This window comes from Octopus sinensis, linkage group LG10, assembly GCF_006345805.1.
Source record: "Octopus sinensis linkage group LG10, ASM634580v1, whole genome shotgun sequence".
Lineage (NCBI taxonomy): Eukaryota > Metazoa > Mollusca > Cephalopoda > Octopoda > Octopodidae > Octopus > Octopus sinensis.
In genome coordinates this window covers 57,399,093-57,416,639 of record NC_043006.1, presented here as the reverse complement: position 1 = coordinate 57,416,639, position 17,547 = coordinate 57,399,093, and the positions used below count along the sequence as shown (strand labels likewise).

The following is a 17,547-nucleotide window of genomic DNA, read 5'->3' as shown; positions in this document are numbered from 1 at the left end:
ACAGTGACAAATGAAAAATACACCGCCGATAGTTGTTGACAAACAACAGCAGTAATTTTATTCAGCTGAATACACGTCATTGATTGGTTGAAATTACCGAAATACAAGAACTTTAATGTGAAATAACTTTGTGAATATAAGTTTTTCTCAAAAATGCTAAGAGTAAGAGATGTTTTATATGACACATTCTACCAGTGTCCGAAGTTTGAAAGTGTTTAGTTACAAAAAATTTTATTTTAAAAATGTAGGTCAAAAGGTAAAGATCTGGATAATGATTTGAGGTTGATATAGCTACTATTTCTAGAAGCCTTAACAACCATGTAAAGATTCCCTTGGCTCATTTTTATCAGCATTCAGTCAGTTGACTGCAGCTTTGTACTCTGAAATGAAATGTTAACACTGAGATTGAATAGAAATACCAAAAAGTAATTTTAGTTGATACAAACATTTACATTTGACAGTCTTCTACACAGTTTGAATCAACCAAATTTGTTATGACTGTCTGTGTGACTGATAAAAATGAAATGTTCCAGTGATGAACTGAGGTTGGTTAATTGGTTATATGCTCCCTCAGCATTTACTGCTATGTGCCCAAACTCACATATCACAATTAGTTTTCTACAGTAAAAATATTCTGTATTATGTATATTATGGTATTATAATGCTGATGAGTTAATTATTATTATTTTTCTTTTTATTTTCTAGGAAATGGAATATTCCATTATGGAAACAGCTTTTCCATGACTTGCTCAATATTCCATCAGCAGACCAATTACCAAATCTGATTGAAATTCGCAATCAGTTTATTGAATATTTTAATTCTTCTCTAGTGGACTATTTTACAATGGTCATGTACAAGGATGTGCAATAAGCTGGTGTAGACAATGGCCCTCTGGACAGTCTTTTAATACTTAAACCATTGTGTATTTTGTGTGTGTGTGTGTGTGTAAGTGAGTGTGTCTGTCTGTGTACTGTGAAAGTAAACTGTGTGTGTGTGTGAAATGTTTTTTTAAAGCAATGCAGAAATGAGATATGTTTTAATAAATCTGAATCCAAGTCCATCTGTAATTTCTACTGTGTACTTTTATTTTTTTTAATTTTTAAATATACATTCACAAATACATATTGATCAAAATACCAAACTTCCTATGTGCCATAGAAATATTTGGAATCTTCTACTCCAATAAAAAATTTAAATCTATTTCTCCAGTGTTGTATGCCACATTATATTTTCTGTTAATTGTGTATTGATATTGGGGTGGAATAAGAGATGAGTTGGTTGAAGCTGCAGAACAAATTGCTTTTTGTTCTGAGTTCCAATTTCATGGGTGTTTTAAAAATTTAGTTCTTTAATTTTTTATTCTTTTGTACGTTGATAAAATAAATACTATTCAAAGTCCTGAGGACCAATTTAATCATCTCTTCCACGAGATATGTGACTATATGCCAGTGTAAGGAATGAAGTGGATTGGCAGAAATAAGAGTTAGATGAAACAAACTCCTTGATTTTTTTTGTTTTGTTTTTTTTTTTCATTCATCAAGGGATCACAAACTGTGATGTATTTCACTATGTCCACACTAGGAATCTCTGTCTTCTATTTAGCTTTGATAGGTCTTCAATTTCATGTTGTGCATCTCTGTTGGGGTGTGAAAATTTCCAAAATACAATTTATCTGATATAGCCTGACTACAATGACAGTGATCTGCAGAACTAATCCTGTATTGAGATGGGAGAAAGGTCTCCATAAAATCTCTGAATTAGGGCATGGAAACTTCCAAAATACAATATCTCATATAGCTTAACTATAATGGAAATGACCTGCAAAACGAATCTTGCAATGAGATAGAAGAAATGTCTCCATAAATCTTTGAATTAAGGTGTGGAAACTTCCTAAATACAATATCTTATACAGCTTGACTACGATGGCAGTGATCTGCTAAACGAACCCTGCATTGAGATGGGAGAAAGGCTTCCATAAATCTCTGGTTTTGTGCACATGCCAGATATTTTGGAGTTGGTGATTTCAAATGCTTTGGATCCTGTGTTGCTGACATAAAAGGTACAAACCTTGAGTGCTTGTAACAAGTTCCAAAGCCTCTGGTATTTAAGTATTTCAAAGTCAACTAGGCTGGCCTTTGTCAGAGCATGTGTAGGGAACCTTCTCTGGAAGATGAAGGTGGTACTTTTCAGTATATTTATCTATGTTGGTTCACATTCTGTGTTCAGATCCTTACTGGCTTTGTTTTTCATTCCTTTGAGGCTAAATAGGCATCAGTCAAATATTTGGGTCAGTTTGATTGACAACCCTCTCCCTCACTACTCCTTACCTACTATATACCAGAGTGACAGATATACAGAAAATGGTAAAATTTTTCTCTTTGTGTTTCATCTACCTAGTGTTGATTATATAACTGTCAGTTTTGTTCAGGTGCAGGGGTTAATTTGTAATCAACTACACTATCTTTTTCTGAATTTGACCCCTGTGCTATGCATTAAGAAATCCATTTCAACTACAGGTAGAACATTGAGTTAGCGGAACTTTGGTTCCAAATCTTTTTGTAATTAGAGGTGACCATACTATGTCACCTCTAAATAAATGAAATATGAATACATGTACACTGGTATAAATGATACAAATTTATTAATACTGTACAGTGCTGGTGAAGGCGCATGGCTCAGTGGTTAGGGCGTCGAGCTTACGATCGTGAGGTTGTGAGCTCGAATCCCGAATCGGGCTGTGTGTTGTGTTCTTGAGCAAGACACTTTATTTCACATTGCTCCAGTTCACTCAGCTGTAGAAATAATTTCTACATTACTGGTGCCAAGCTGTATCGACCCTTGGATAACACTGGTGGTGTGGTTAGGGGAGGCCAGTATGCATGGGTGACTGCTGGTCTTCCATAAACAACCTTGCCTGGGAGGGTAACTTTCTAGGTGCAATCCCATGGTAAGTGTCATGACCGAAGGGGGTCTCGATCAACTGTACTGTGAAACAGCCACCCAGTAAACAAGTATGATGGCTATGAGAATTTGAATTTCCTGCTTGTAAATTAGTGCAGATTATAAGAGTTTCTGGACCATAAGTCTCCAGAAAGTTGGTGCACCTCTATGTAAAATATGAATATATATATATATATGAGCTGAAAAGTTCCTGGCGTTGGGTAAAAGAAAATACAGGAGGATCAGTTAATTATTATTTTATTCAACATATTCTTCTGTCTTATTCACATATGTATCACAGTGGTCTTTCAGTTTTTCTAAGCTCTGTGAAAGAACTCTGATGGTTTGACTTTCGTGATACCCTCAAAACCAGGAACTTTATAGTACCCCCTCGTATATGTGTATATATATATATATATATATAACAAATTAGCTAGCTGTTAAATAACCACCTAAGGGATATTAAATATCTGAAGAAATTACTAATTTTTATTATCTATATCAATATATGAATGTGTGTATTATGTTATAGAACTAGATGCTAATATATTTAAATTTAGGAATTTACGTAATTTCAGTTAGATTATTTATTTATGATGAAGCTTGCTCTCAAAAAGGTTAGCAATTATAAAAAATTTTCAATTGCTATTTTTTGTGAAATATTAAAAAAAATGTCATATTTAAACGGGATTTTATTATTCTTGATAAACTTGGTTTTATTAATGAAGTGGAAACAGCTGTAATTTATGAGATGTGTCATTTGTTTGTATAAAATAATGAAATTGAATTGAATTTATCATTTAATGATTAAATTATTTAATTGTTCAATTTATTGTTTTGGTTTCCATTTCTAATTTATATTTATGTTGATAGATAGATATGTGAGAGAAAGAGAGACAGCACTGTAGTAGATAATTCTTTTTTCTTTTGAGTTTTGATGTCATTGTATAAATGTCATGTAATATTTTCTTACTTGTTCATATGTCCTAAACATTGTGTACATAGTCTGAACAGGTGTTGCCCAAGTATACCCACAGCTAGGTAGCTGCAGACAGCTGTAATCAAAAGACTAATAAAAAACCACTAATTGGAGTATTTATCACCTCTTGAAGCTATTGTTTTCAATTCATTTGTTCCTTTTCTTTCTAACAGCTATTTACCTTTCTAGTGAAATTTTAGTCTCAGCGTTGTTGATTGATTTCCGAAACAAAATCATTTTCCTAGCTTTTCCCTGCACTGCCTCAGTCTCACTCCTCTTCTGTGTACAGAGTACAGATACCAGTTTGCTCTTTGCAAGTCTTCATAAGTTTTTAAACATTATCACAACCACCATCTCTGGTATCATCACCACCAATATAATTACTGCTGCCATCAGCATAATCATCACCATCATCATAATTACTTATAAAACAATGATAGGGATGACAACAAATTTTATTCATATCTCAAAAAAAAAAATCATTTTATACTTTGGACAGATCTGACAACATTTCATCGCTTGTCGCGGTCCTATGACATCTGGCATATACAACAAAGAGAAAACTGCTATTTTTGTTTCTGGAAACCCTATCCCTTGTGTGTGCTGGCTACATTTTAGGATAACCCACAATCCTCATTGGGTGCATTTTAGTGTACCATCTGCAGTGGAAAAGTATAATGTATCTAGTCCTTGTAATTGTTTTACGTTCATTTTTCCATACTAGCATGGAATATATATATTATTGAAGAACCGTTTTAACTGTTGGATACCCTTCTGTCGCTAACACTTAACTTATTATTTCACTCATTTTTGAAAGTTTAGAACCAGAAGATAACTTTCTGATGAAGAATCACAGCATATCAACATTCACACACGCATATAACAGGTTTCTGTATGCAATTTCTGTCTATCAGTTACTTTCACAAAGTACTTATTTCTTTATTGCCCACAAGGGGCTAAACAGAGCAGGGACAAACAAGGACAGACAAAGGGATTAAGTCGATTACATCGACCCCAGTGCGTAACTGGTACTTAATTTATCGACCCCGAAAGGGTGAAAAGTAAAGTTGACCTCGACGGATATTTGAACTCAGAACGTAACGGCAGACGAAATACCGGTATGCATTTCGCCCGTTGTGCCAACGTTTCTGCCAGCTCGCCGCCTTTCTTGACCACACAACTATGCCTATGCCTGTATATAATTAATAAAAATGGTGATGGATGATAGAATTGCAACAAAGCCACACTATATACTTAAAGCAGATATACAACTGCTTCATAGCCGAGGATCAAAACCTCAGTTTCCACGTTCATTTTCATTGCCATCAGAGTGTGCACTTAAAAATATTTGTTTAACCTGTCAAATTCGCCGTCAACTAGAGTTTAATCTAGATAAGTTATTCAATTCTTATTTCAGTCACTGTAGCTTTAACAGAGATATTGTAGAGACGATTCTTTAATCTCTCTGAGGACGAGGCAGCCTCTCTAGTGCTGGTACCAGTATAAAATGCATCCAGTACACTTTGCAATAGGCTAAGAGTTAGGAGCATTATCCATCCAAAGAAACCATGGGAAGATTGGAACGTATGATATGGTTTACAATCTGTATAAGAGGGCAAGTAACTCTGAATAAGAACCTCAAACGTGACGACCTGTCTAATCCATATAAGTCTGAGAAGTGGGCATAAAACTGATGACTGTTGCATATACGATACTTGAAATTATGTAACAAAATTTTAAAAACTATTAACCTAAAATTTTCATTTCTCTACATGAGGCAATTATTCTATCTCATAAATTATACACGCCTTGTAACTTAATAAATAATTAAAAATATTTTAGATTATTTTCTTTTTTCGAAAGACAATGCCATATGACAATACAGTTTTGTGGGAATAAATTATATGAAAGGGGCCTATGATTTTTTTATGAAGCATTAGCTAAGATTTTGTGGAGCTACCTTGACGTGCGCTCTATAACTTAAAGGGCGATTACTTTTTAGATTACTTTGTGGTAGTGTTACATTGCCGCGTGATCTACGCGAGCTAATTTACTTTGGTGTGAGATCTACGCGCTTATTTTAATTATTATATTGTTTATTCTTGGTTTATTTATTTACTAGGACATAGATGAAACTTGGTTTTATTATTATTAAAATAATTTTATTGATGAATTGAACGAACATCTGCTAGAGACGCAAGAAAAAGGTCTTCAGCACTCTTCCTCATCTGTAGCCAAAAGAAATAGTGAAGGTGAGATTGGAAGGGCTTTGAATTAAAGAAAGATGCAGATAGCCGCTATTTTTATGTAGAAAAAAATCGTGAAACACTTGAACCCGTAATTCAAAGAGAAATTGCCAAACATTCGAGTATTCATTCCGATGAGATGACCAGCATACTTCAATTTAAATTTATCTAATTTTTTTTCTCATTCTATTGCAAACCACCAAAGATATTATGTTTATCCAAATACTGGAACCAATACTCAAATAACTGAAAGAACTTGGTTGGATTCGAAAATTCGTATTTTGAAAAAGATTATTCTTTTTGCTGGCTGCAGACGGGGAAGAGTGCTGAAGACCTTTTTCTTGTGTTTCTAGCAAATGTTCGCTCAATTCATCGATAAAATGATCATACACCAAAGTAGCACTAGCACAAAATAAACTAAAATGTAAGCTAAAGTAATCGCCCTTGTAAATCACACGCCAAAGATGCACCGATTTTGTTTTCTTGAGTTCGTATTTTTTTAAATACTTTATTTATCACGACCAATCAGTAGGGATGTCCAAATTTTCTCGCAATGACCATTCCAGTATTCTAATCTAGCTGGCATAGAATACATGTGTGTCTATATATATATATAATATATATATATATATATATATATATATATATATATATATATATTATATATATATATATGTGTGTGTGTGTGTGTGTGTATAAGTTCAGTAAAATTTAGATTCAGTTGAATATGGTACTTAAGTTAAAGGCACCAGAATTTAATATGGTATCATCCATATAATTCAAAATGGGGTGGTTATAATCAAAATAAGCAACAAGGATGTAATATTTGTATTGTTCAATCAAATGGCGTCGCATGAAACGATCGTACTGCATTACCTCTGGATATCCTTGTTGCTTATTTTGATTATATATATATGTGTGTGTATGTATGTATGTATATGGATATATATATATATATATGCCTATGGATATATATATATATAGTGTAATAAATAAAAATATATGCATATATATGTACGTACCTACATCTACATGTATATATACATGCATATATAAATATATATATGTGAGTACAGGACACCACAAATAGACGCAGAACTCAACGAGAACGAAAACGTAAAAACAAGCATGGAACGAACCTTTTTTTACAAAGAAAAAAACAGAGTACTAGACAAACTACACAAGGAAAAATCCCCTTCATCAGCTGTCCCTAGTTCAACTCCAGCGTGTTTCGAAGGTGAGGACAGAACACGACTCATCGAACTACCCCTTCCTGCGAAGAAATTAAAGGAAATTACTTCGCAGAGGGGTAAAAACAAGGAAAGAACAAAATGTGACACAAACAGGACGTAAAAACGATACAAATAAAATTACAAAATAAAATACAAAATGAAATAGCTTAATGAATTGCTACAGAATGCTTTTGTTGCGGAGGGGAATATCTTTTATGCTGCTTATAAATATATAAATAGCATGTACTGAAAATTCACACACATTTTTCTAAACATGAGAATTGTTTTGCTTAATTAAAAATAATATATTTCAACTTTCAGTTGTTTGTTAATTCCTTAGCTAGCTGCCTTTTTTGTTCATTCCTTCGTAACCCATTTCTGTCAAACGTTTAATCTAACAACTAAAATGTCACCAAATGTGGAGAGAGAGAGAGAGAGTTCTGTTTTATCTAACGACATACAAAGCACAAACAACTATTGATATGCTACTGCCGTTTTACACGGCAATCTAAGGATTATCCGACAATCCGGCACATCATGCACAACCACTACTACACAATTGCAACAAACAATTCTTGAGACTAATACAGGCACTCTTGTTCTGCCGAACACCTGCTTACATTCACACCTGCATAACTACACCTGGTCTGTGCTGTTGGCACTCTTTCATTGCCACTCCTGCTCTGCTGCACGATTGCATAACATCAGAGAAAATTATTTTTTGACTTTCTTTTCAACAAAGCTTTTCCATCTTTTTACTTGGTTTTCACCGTTACTGAGGTCATTTCCCATACACTCGGTAAAGTTTTCACCTTCGTCGACAAAATCATCTTCTGAACATATCTCCATTTTCTGTGTAATCATACGGATCATCTCTTGCTGGCTTTCCATCATACTCTGTATAGACTTCAACCTGTGTTTTCGAAAGATTGTAAAAAAAAAAAAAAAAAAAAAAAAGAGAAAAAAGTAATTAATCCCTTAGTAAACCTTTAAGAGAAAGTAGGAATTTAAAATTAGACATTAGCACCCTTAGTACCATTAGAGCTAACATCAAAATGAAAATGATTTGAAGTGGAAGCAGGACACGAGTTTAGCATTCTCTCTTTTACTCTTTTACTTGTTTCAGTCATTTGACTGTGGCCATGCTGGAGCACCGCCTTTTAGTCGAGCAAAGCGACCCAAGGACTTATTCTTTGTAAGCTTAGTACTTATTCTATCGGTCTCTTTTGCCGAACCGCTAAGTTACGGGGACATAAACACACCAGCATCTGTGTGTGTGTGTGTGGGGGGGGCAAACACAGACACACAAACATATACGCACACACATACATACATACATATATATATATATATATATATATATATATATATATATATATATACATATATACGACAGGCTTCTTTCAGTTTCCGTCTACCAAATCCACTCACAAGGCTTTGGTCGGCCCGAGGCTATATTAGAAGACACTTGCCCAAGGTGCCACGCAGTGGGACTGAACCCGGAACTATGTGGTTCGTAAGCAAGCTACTTACCACACAGCCACTCCTACGCCTGAAGAAAATAATTGACAAAATGGTTGTATAAAACTGGATATTGGCATTCAATGTAAATGTATGAGTGTTAACGCCAAACTAAATCAATAAAAATCTTCCATAATACCTTTCCATCACAGCGTACCCTACAACCCAATAATCATTCAACAGAACTCCGGCTACTCCAAGCAAGATGAACATAGTCCAATGACAATTTAGCAGACAGAAGCTTCGAAGTCACAGTAAGAGTATTCATGTTAAAGAATACTGTATATATATATATATATTATATATATATATATATATATATATATATATTACAGAAAGAACGAAAAACATAAACGCCAATAGATTTTATCCCACATCAGTTCTCAATCAAACATCATCACAATTTCAACACTTTACGACAATATTCAGTTTGTCGGTATCAACAACGTCAACTGTTGAGGTACAGACGAGCGGACACGACAGGCGAAGAAGGATAGAAGTAAGTTGAAACAAGGGCAGTGATAAGAAAAATAAGGGCTGTTCTCCGAACTCTAAATAAAGATAAATTGCGACGATAACGGGGAAAATAACAGACGAAACAACATATATATGAATATATGGAATGTCTTTCGACTTGGCGACAAGATTTTAGATCGAAATAGGCATATGTATGCTGAATAGTGATTTAATATTTATTTTCTTATTAGTGAAGTTAGCATTAACACACTTAATGTATGAGAACAATAATTTAATCACAACTATATTTGTAAATTAAAGAGGGAAACCTTATTGAACAATGATGATCAAATCCAAAGGTTAGGGAGACAACTTTTAAAATGAATTTTTTTCAGTAAGCTGACTCATCAGGGTACTATATAATTGAAACTGGAAATAGATAATGGAACACGGAGTGATAGGATAGCATGATGTTTGGTAAATATACAGTTCTATATATAAGAGATGAGGAATTATGTACATTATTTAGATTTGACGGATATTTGTCCTCATATTGTGTGTTGTTAACACAACATTTCGGCTGATATACCCTCCAACCTTCATCAGGTGTCTTGGGGAATTTTCGAACCTGGGTTCTGATTCCTAAGGTATTTATCGATGTTGTTGTTGCCCGTGGGCAATTATGGAGTGAATTTTAGGGCTTATAAATCTAATATTTTCCTATCCTTCCTTAATACTGGTTCCCATATGCTACTCATATCTGCACTCAGTCTGCTTAGGCGGTTTTTATGCCCTAGCATATGTGCTGCTTCTTTTGGTTTTCGTATTTTCCAGTGGTGTTCTCTGTCTATTATTTTAACTTCATCCCACAGGGGGAGGTGGTCTCCATTTTTCCATACATGATCAGCTATACCCGATTTATCAATATCTCCTCGTGTCACAGCTTCCCGATGTTCGTCTACCATTATTTTGAGGGGGCGGCATATTTCGCCTTTGTATAACCTACCACAGCTGCATGGAATGGAGTACATGCAGTCTTTGGTCATATTCTCTTCTATTGGTGGTTTTACTCGAGGAGATATTTGCGAAGTGTTGCATTACTCTTGAATACAGTCCTGATGCGCCGCATATCTTTTGTATCTTTTCGGAGAGGCCTTTCACATAGTGTAGACAGACTGTGGACAGTTTACTGGTTTCATCCCCTCTTATCATAATTGGTGTGGAAAGTATGTTTTTGGGGCTAGTTGTTGTTTAATAGATTGTTATTGAGTTTGATCATTTCTTCGTGGTGTGTATCACGATCGCTACTTATATTCTTTGCTCGATGTTTTAGGCACTGAGCAATCCCTCTCTTTACACTGTATGGATGGAGGGTATATCAGCCGAAACGTGTTAACAAACAATATGAAGACAAATATCCCTCAAATGTAAATAATGTCTAAAGACATCTTTCAGTTTTATTAAATTTCCTCAGTGAAACATAGCCATTTCAGTATCTGCTAGATCAGTGGAAAGAAAGGAATATGTCCATATTGTACATCCCCTGGCACGACAAAATAACTTAAATCTCGAGGAAGATAACCCAGAGATAACATCAACATGGAAAGTAAATAGTGAAGTAAGTGTTAACATGTTTTAAAAGGTTGGGCACGATAGCTGTAATTAATCGGTGGTTTAAGGCAACGGAAGTTTCATTCCTGTCACACAAAGTGATGGTGACAATATGAACCGTGGAGATGTACTTGTTACTTACAGTTCACTTTATCAGAGAAATCTCATACCAATTTTGTGAAGTAGAAGTGAAGCAACAAAATGATAAAAAATAATAAAGATATGGCAATAATTAGATATCTTATCTGAACACTAAACTTTTTTAAGGTATGCGAAATAATAAGTAAAAAGACAAAAAGCAAACAAACGCTTCACTGGAATTGTCCTTAGTTCGATTAACTACCTTCGTACCATAGGTCTGTTTAGTCAAGATTAACCTGGAGTTATTTCACAGTAGAAGTAACAACAGCAACAATGACCAAAAGAGCAAAGGAATTTTTTTACCTTTGGTTCTGTTTTCGCATTTCCCAGTCTATTTTATCTGCAGATATCTCAATATTTTGGAATTTATCATTGTTTGAGGGTTGAGATTGCTTCATAATCTGTGGAAATATAAAAAAAGAATGGTGGTAAGAAGAACTAACAACGTAAGTGTTCATGCTTTTCCTTGACAGAAATACATATTTTATCGGTATATTCTTGAGTACATGGTTGGCTCTCAACCTCATGTTATGAGTCCACTTGACAACAAAATGATGAAAAACAGATTGAAGGATTAGCAGTGTGGCATCAACTTAGATAATTCTTGCCAAAATAAAGTCAATGTAGTGGACCATTTAATTAATTAATTAATTAATTTATTTATTTATTTATTTAGCTCAAGGAAGAAGGACAGTGCTTTTAGTATTTACGACCTCTCAATGTTGATGCGACCAATATTCAGCTTGGACCTCAATAGATTGCTGCATGTAGGAGAAGGTAGGTTTTAAGAGGATAGCAGGTGTAGGAATGTTCAGTTTATTTTATAAAGAAGTGGAGTAAAACACGGAAGGATGACGGGGGTGGTTGGGGATCAATTGGGTAGTAAATTGTTTCTTTGTTCAGAGGAGCAGTAAATGTTTTAGCAGTGGTAAAAGCTCGACAGATGGCGGATTCAACAATTGATAGGAATAATGGGTAAGTGGATGAATGACTCACACCACATGGGACGTGAGTCAGGATTGCTTGAAGCAAAATGTCATGAGAACTCCCTGCTACAAAGAGTAGAGATCACTGAAGCAGGAATTCAAAAAGAGAAGACAAGAGCTATGTAGGCTTGAGACTAGAGTGTTGGTGAGCATCATTATCGTCGTCGTCGTCGTCAACGTCGTCATCATTGTTACACCCAACACCACTAGACCCTACACTAAATCAAGCCCTTCCTTCCCAGAACATAATGCTTCTGGAATTCTTTTCCTGCTCATATCTTTCTCGGTCTGCTTAGGCGGTTGCTGTGTCCTAGCATATGTGCTGCTTCTTTTGGTTTTCGTATTTTCCAGTGGTGTTCTCTGTCTATTATTTTAACTTCATCCCACAGGGGGAGGTGGTCTCCATTTTTCCATACATGATCAGCTATACACGATTTATCAATATCTCCTCGTGTCATGGCTTTCCGATGTTCGTCTACTCTTACTTTGAGGGGGCGGCATATTCCGCCTTTGTATAACCTACCACACGTGGGTATTGGCTTACATTAATATAACCTCACCAATCTGAAAGGGACTGCAAAGACCAGGAAATAAAGAAAAATGTAAATTAACGACTGAGATTCAACACAAACGTGGATGATTTAAATAAAAGAAGAGAAGAAAAAGAAGTAAAACAATTACTTACACTACTTGAACATTTTCCTTGGTCGTTGGGGAAAACCGTATAAGTTTCTTTGTTGAACCGCCTCAGAAGTCGTTTTGGCAGCATTCTTTCAATTGCCGTATGACTTGTTACCTGCAAGTATAAATAATGGTTTCTTACACAATCAGATCGAATCGCATCGCAGCTGATCTTTTTACTGCACCAAGGAAATTATGTTTCCATTGGATTTTCTACTTCATAATACTACGTATTTTGTAATTAGACTAATAAAGAGTAACAGGAGCTACTTTGGCGTGTGATCTACAACTTGAATTACTTTATGTTACATTTTAGTTAACTTATCAATTTCTAAAGGAAAAACAGTGAAATTTTGATTCGGTACCTCTACCAGTTAACTGAAGCACCTTATCATAAGAGAAAGATGGCAATGAATTTTGTTATTAAAACTAGTATTACAGAAAAAAAAACCCATTTCCGATGCGGATAGACCTACAAGTTTTGCAACGTAAAGTTGGCAAAATTTCACCGTGTTCACTTTTTCTTCGAGCTTCTTTCATTTCTCCACCACAACGATGAAATAGCGTAACATTTTCTTCATCATCTAAAAGGCCATTTCTTTGTAAGAATGCGACTGCCTTCGTCTCGTCGCTGATGACATTGTAAAAATCTTTAGCCAACAGAAATTGAAAAGTAAACTAAAAAGCAATCTAAAGCAATCGCCCTTTTAAGTTGTAGATCACACGCCAAAGTGGCATCGAATAATATAAGGTACCAAATTAAGGTGGCGAGTCGGCTGAATAGTCAGCATGGCGGACAAAGTGCTTAGCGGCATTTCATCTGTCTTTATGTTTTGAGTTCAAATTCTACAGAGGTTGACTCTGCCTTTTATCCTTTCGGGGTCGATAAAATATAAGTACCAGTTGAACATTGGGGTCGATGTAATCGATTTATCCTCTCATCCGAACTTGCTAGCCTTGTGCTAAATTTTGAAATCAATATTAAATATCAAAGTTTATCGTTGTATTTTCATGACTTCATCAGCAGTATTTGTGAAATATATAAGTTTGTTGGGATACTATTGAAGAGAAGTATAACCTGGAATGCTTCCTTATTGTTTTCTCGAAGTCCACGAAAGGAATTGAACTTGACCTGGCTGTCAGTAACCTGGTATTCCAGCAACTCTAATTATCATGTCTCAGCATGTACGATGTCTGCTATGAGTGGTAAATATCAAAACCGAATTGTTAATGTGCTAAGCATAGTTTGTTGTGAAAGTCATTCGCGTGATCAGCTGACATAGAATATCAGCAGAAAAGCAAAATCATATTTATCCGTTTTTACTCACCTGCATAGTAAGGCGTTTAAGACCTGCGTTTTTTTGAATGGATTCAATGTCTCCGACGGCTAAACCGATCTGAAAATGAGGAGGAAAAATAATAAAATGACTAGATCAGTGAGATAGGTGGCAGATAAATAACATTTAAAGATAATATTGTTGACATCGTGATGGTGATGGTGACATCAACAGCAAGCATTCAATCTTGTTGAACTCTTTTCAAATGAATTTACGCTATATCTTTATATATAAAAGTGAAGTTGTGTGAGTGTCTGTCTCCTACGATTTAGATTCCTAACTACTCCCACATTTTGCGGTGCAGTTTAACCAAAACCGAGTATCTTATAGTCGTGATTCATATCGAGCCCTTCTGGGTATTAGCGCGCGTCTACGATGAGTTTACGATTTAAAAAAAAATTTACCATCATTTTTTTCCATTTTAATGCATTTTTTTCGCTATTATATAAGGGAAGTAACTCTCTAAAAATGTCTACGATGAGTCAACGATTTAAAAAAAAATTTACCATCATTTTTTTCCCATTTTTAATGCATTTTTTTGCTATTACTCTCTAAAAATGCTTATATAGTTATTTCCCTTACAAACCCGAGCAACGCCGGGCGATACTGCTAGTTGGCTATAATTGACTTAATGAAGTATCCGTTGAACATTCGAAGCTGAAGTAATTCGTTCCATAATACCTCTGTGCCCCTCTTCCTATCTCTCTCTCTCTCTGTCTCCTTCAATTACCTACTTAACTGCATAACAATAGCTTTCACTTCCTTCTAACTCTCACCACCACGATATTTCCCTCTACTAAACACCCCCTCTCTCTCTCTCTTTCTCCGATGCACACATGCACTTTACCTTCAGTCTTTCTCTTCTTCCTCTCCCTTCAGCTTAACCACTTCTCGGTGTAACATACGTAGTTACACTAGCATTTTAATATTATAGATTTTCTCAAAGATTAAAATCTACATATTTATTAGATATTGCAATAAAACGTTAATTTTATTTATTTATTTTGAAAATCATAATCCCATAACGTGCCCAAGTTGCTGGTGACCTGGGGATGGCCGTATAGTTCAAACTTAAAAAAAAAAAAAAGATTCAAAAAAGGATATTTTCTTATTTTAGCCTAAAAATATGATTGAAACTACAGAAAATTGTTGTAAATGGAATCATTACTGTTATTTTCTTCATATGTCAAACATAATTCTTTTCACTTACAGAGAGCAGGGAGAAAGAGCTTCAGCGATATGAAACCAACCCAAAGGAAAAAGAAACAAATACGTACCAGTAAGTTCATCAGCAGAAAAGGCATAAGGATGACATACAAAATTAGTATAACGTAAACGGATTTATAATCGATGGTGTTATTTAGGAATAGGGTGTGGAATGTGGTAGAGTAATCTAATTCCAGCATCATCATTAGAGATTTCAGAACGGACGGAAAAATCTGCTCGTAAGCCTCGGACTAAATAGAAGAAAAAAAGAAAAGGAACTTTAAGGACGATTAAACCTTTTTAGACAATATAGAAAAATAAACCCCCCAAAACAAAAAAAAACCCAGATATTTGTAACTAGAATCAGAATAAATGAAAATAGTAAACTGATGCAAACTGCATTCAAAGGTAGATTATCAAATGGTAAAGAATTGTCCGCTGTTCCCTGTTTCAAATGTTAAGTTGTATGCTAATTCCACATGTAGTCAGACTAGGACTTTCACTTATCTCTTGCCAGTTGAATACTTTGTCGCTGTTGTTGCTTTTGTTTAACTCCAAGTGTGCAATCCTATGATCAACGGTATCTTTGACCCATTCAAAACTTTCATTTCTCAGAGCTTTTTTTTTTTGATAATTTAAATTTTTGCATTTTTGCAGGTATCAAGTAATTTATTTAATTTGCAAATTTTCTGTTTTGGAGTTTTAAACTTGGGAATAAAAGTTTATTTATCGCTATGTATTCACCATGTTTCTTCTTACAATGTAATCACCATGATTTTTATTTATTTATCACCATGTATTCACCTCGTTTCTTATCGTCATATAATCCCCATGTCTCTTGTTTATCGTTTTGTCTCTGTGGTTGACAACAAAAAGTTTCAACTTCTGCTGTGTGGCCAACAGAGTAATTCGATTGGCTAAATTACATAAAGGATCGTAACTTCTTTATTATTAAAAATAAAAATTAAAGCGATTTTCGTCATTAGCAAACAAAACTGCACCAAAAGTACATTTTTTTAATAAATATTCAGTTGAAAATTTGAGAAAATTTAAGTGGATGATAGAAATTTAACAAGATCCACTATATAAGTCTATTGCCTTTTAATCTTCTGAAAACGGAGTGAATTTTTTTCTCGATTTCTATATATTCACTTATCGCAGCTAAGGCTTTATAGGCTTTGAACTCCAACTGTGAAATTACCAGTTCGCAGTCTGAAATAGACCACACCATTTTCAGGAGAACGACCTAAAAATCAATCAATCTGTTTGAAGCCATGCCGTGAACATCATTGTTATGTGTAGTTTGGGTTCTAATGGGATAGACAACCAAATGAAAACCATTGTTATTGTTTTACGTGTATATTTACTTTTCATGTTACACGGACTCGACATTCAGCGTAGTGATACATTATGTACTTTACACACAGTTTGTACTATTCACTAACTAAATAGTGCCAAGAGTGGGGATGCACGTATACACATAGATATGAATGTGTAACAATCATCTTGAATGTTTATGAGATTCGTGTGTTTTTCTCGTGTGATAAGCAGTGCCTGCGAAGATCTAAGACTAGTGATTTCAAGACCACCGCGGAGAACACACATTTTACCCTTCGCCAGAAGCCAGACCAAAGCAGAGCTCTGAAGGCATTCCAAGCAGGACATAGACTCTCACCTAGCAAAACAAGGAAAAAGCTTCAACTTGGGCGGTCTCTCATCTTTCAGATAACTAATGTCCGAGCAGATACAGTTAAGTCCTAATCTCCTTACCAGTGAAGATTTGATAACTTGTGTATGTATATCCTTAATAAAATCTGTTGTTAAATGTTCGCGTGTTTAGCTTTGTTGTAATATAGCGTAGCCAACTTCATCTCATTTCATGATTAATTCAGCAACATCATCTCCAATAATATTGGTTTCAAATTTTTCCGCAAAGGCAGCAATTTTGGAAGAGGGGAAGAGTCGATTACATCGATCCCCATGGTGTTCAACTGGTACTTATTTCATCGACCCCGAAAGGATGAAAGGTAAAGTCACTTTTTTCACACCGATGGATTCTTCGTGAAGTAGGTGGAAGAGGTGGAGCCAGGGGAGAAGGAAGAAGAAGAGGGGGAATGAGGAAGAGGAGGATTGAGGAAGACTAAGAGAGGTGAAAGAGCAGGGGAAGAGAAAGGAGGAAGAAGTGGAAGGAAGAAGGAGAAAGAGGACTG

The 17,547-nt window shown here is 35.1% G+C and overlaps 2 protein-coding genes across 4 annotated transcripts in view; one reads left to right on the top strand and one right to left on the bottom strand.

Annotated features, from left to right (window-relative positions):
* The window catches only part of LOC115216795, a 51,406-nt gene extending 50,073 nt beyond the window's left edge, over window positions 1-1,333 (top strand). For both annotated transcript variants that reach the window (XR_005000996.1, XR_005000995.1), the window contains exon 23: window positions 706-1,333. The gene's annotated coding sequence lies outside the window, so the exon portion shown is untranslated. The remainder of the gene's footprint in view (window positions 1-705) is intronic.
* A 5,994-nt stretch (window positions 1,334-7,327) lies between these two features.
* LOC115216486 (transient receptor potential cation channel subfamily A member 1-like) overlaps window positions 7,328-17,547 on the bottom strand; it is a 143,069-nt gene continuing 132,849 nt past the window's right edge. For both annotated transcript variants that reach the window (XM_036506704.1, XM_036506706.1), the window contains 5 exons: window positions 15,409-15,588; window positions 14,123-14,191; window positions 12,799-12,909; window positions 11,431-11,528; window positions 7,328-8,311 (listed from right to left, as the gene is read on the bottom strand). In XM_036506704.1, the coding sequence (XP_036362597.1) occupies window positions 8,113-8,311; window positions 11,431-11,528; window positions 12,799-12,909; window positions 14,123-14,191; window positions 15,409-15,588 (657 nt within the window). In that variant the 3' untranslated portion in view covers window positions 7,328-8,112. The remainder of the gene's footprint in view (window positions 8,312-11,430; window positions 11,529-12,798; window positions 12,910-14,122; window positions 14,192-15,408; window positions 15,589-17,547) is intronic.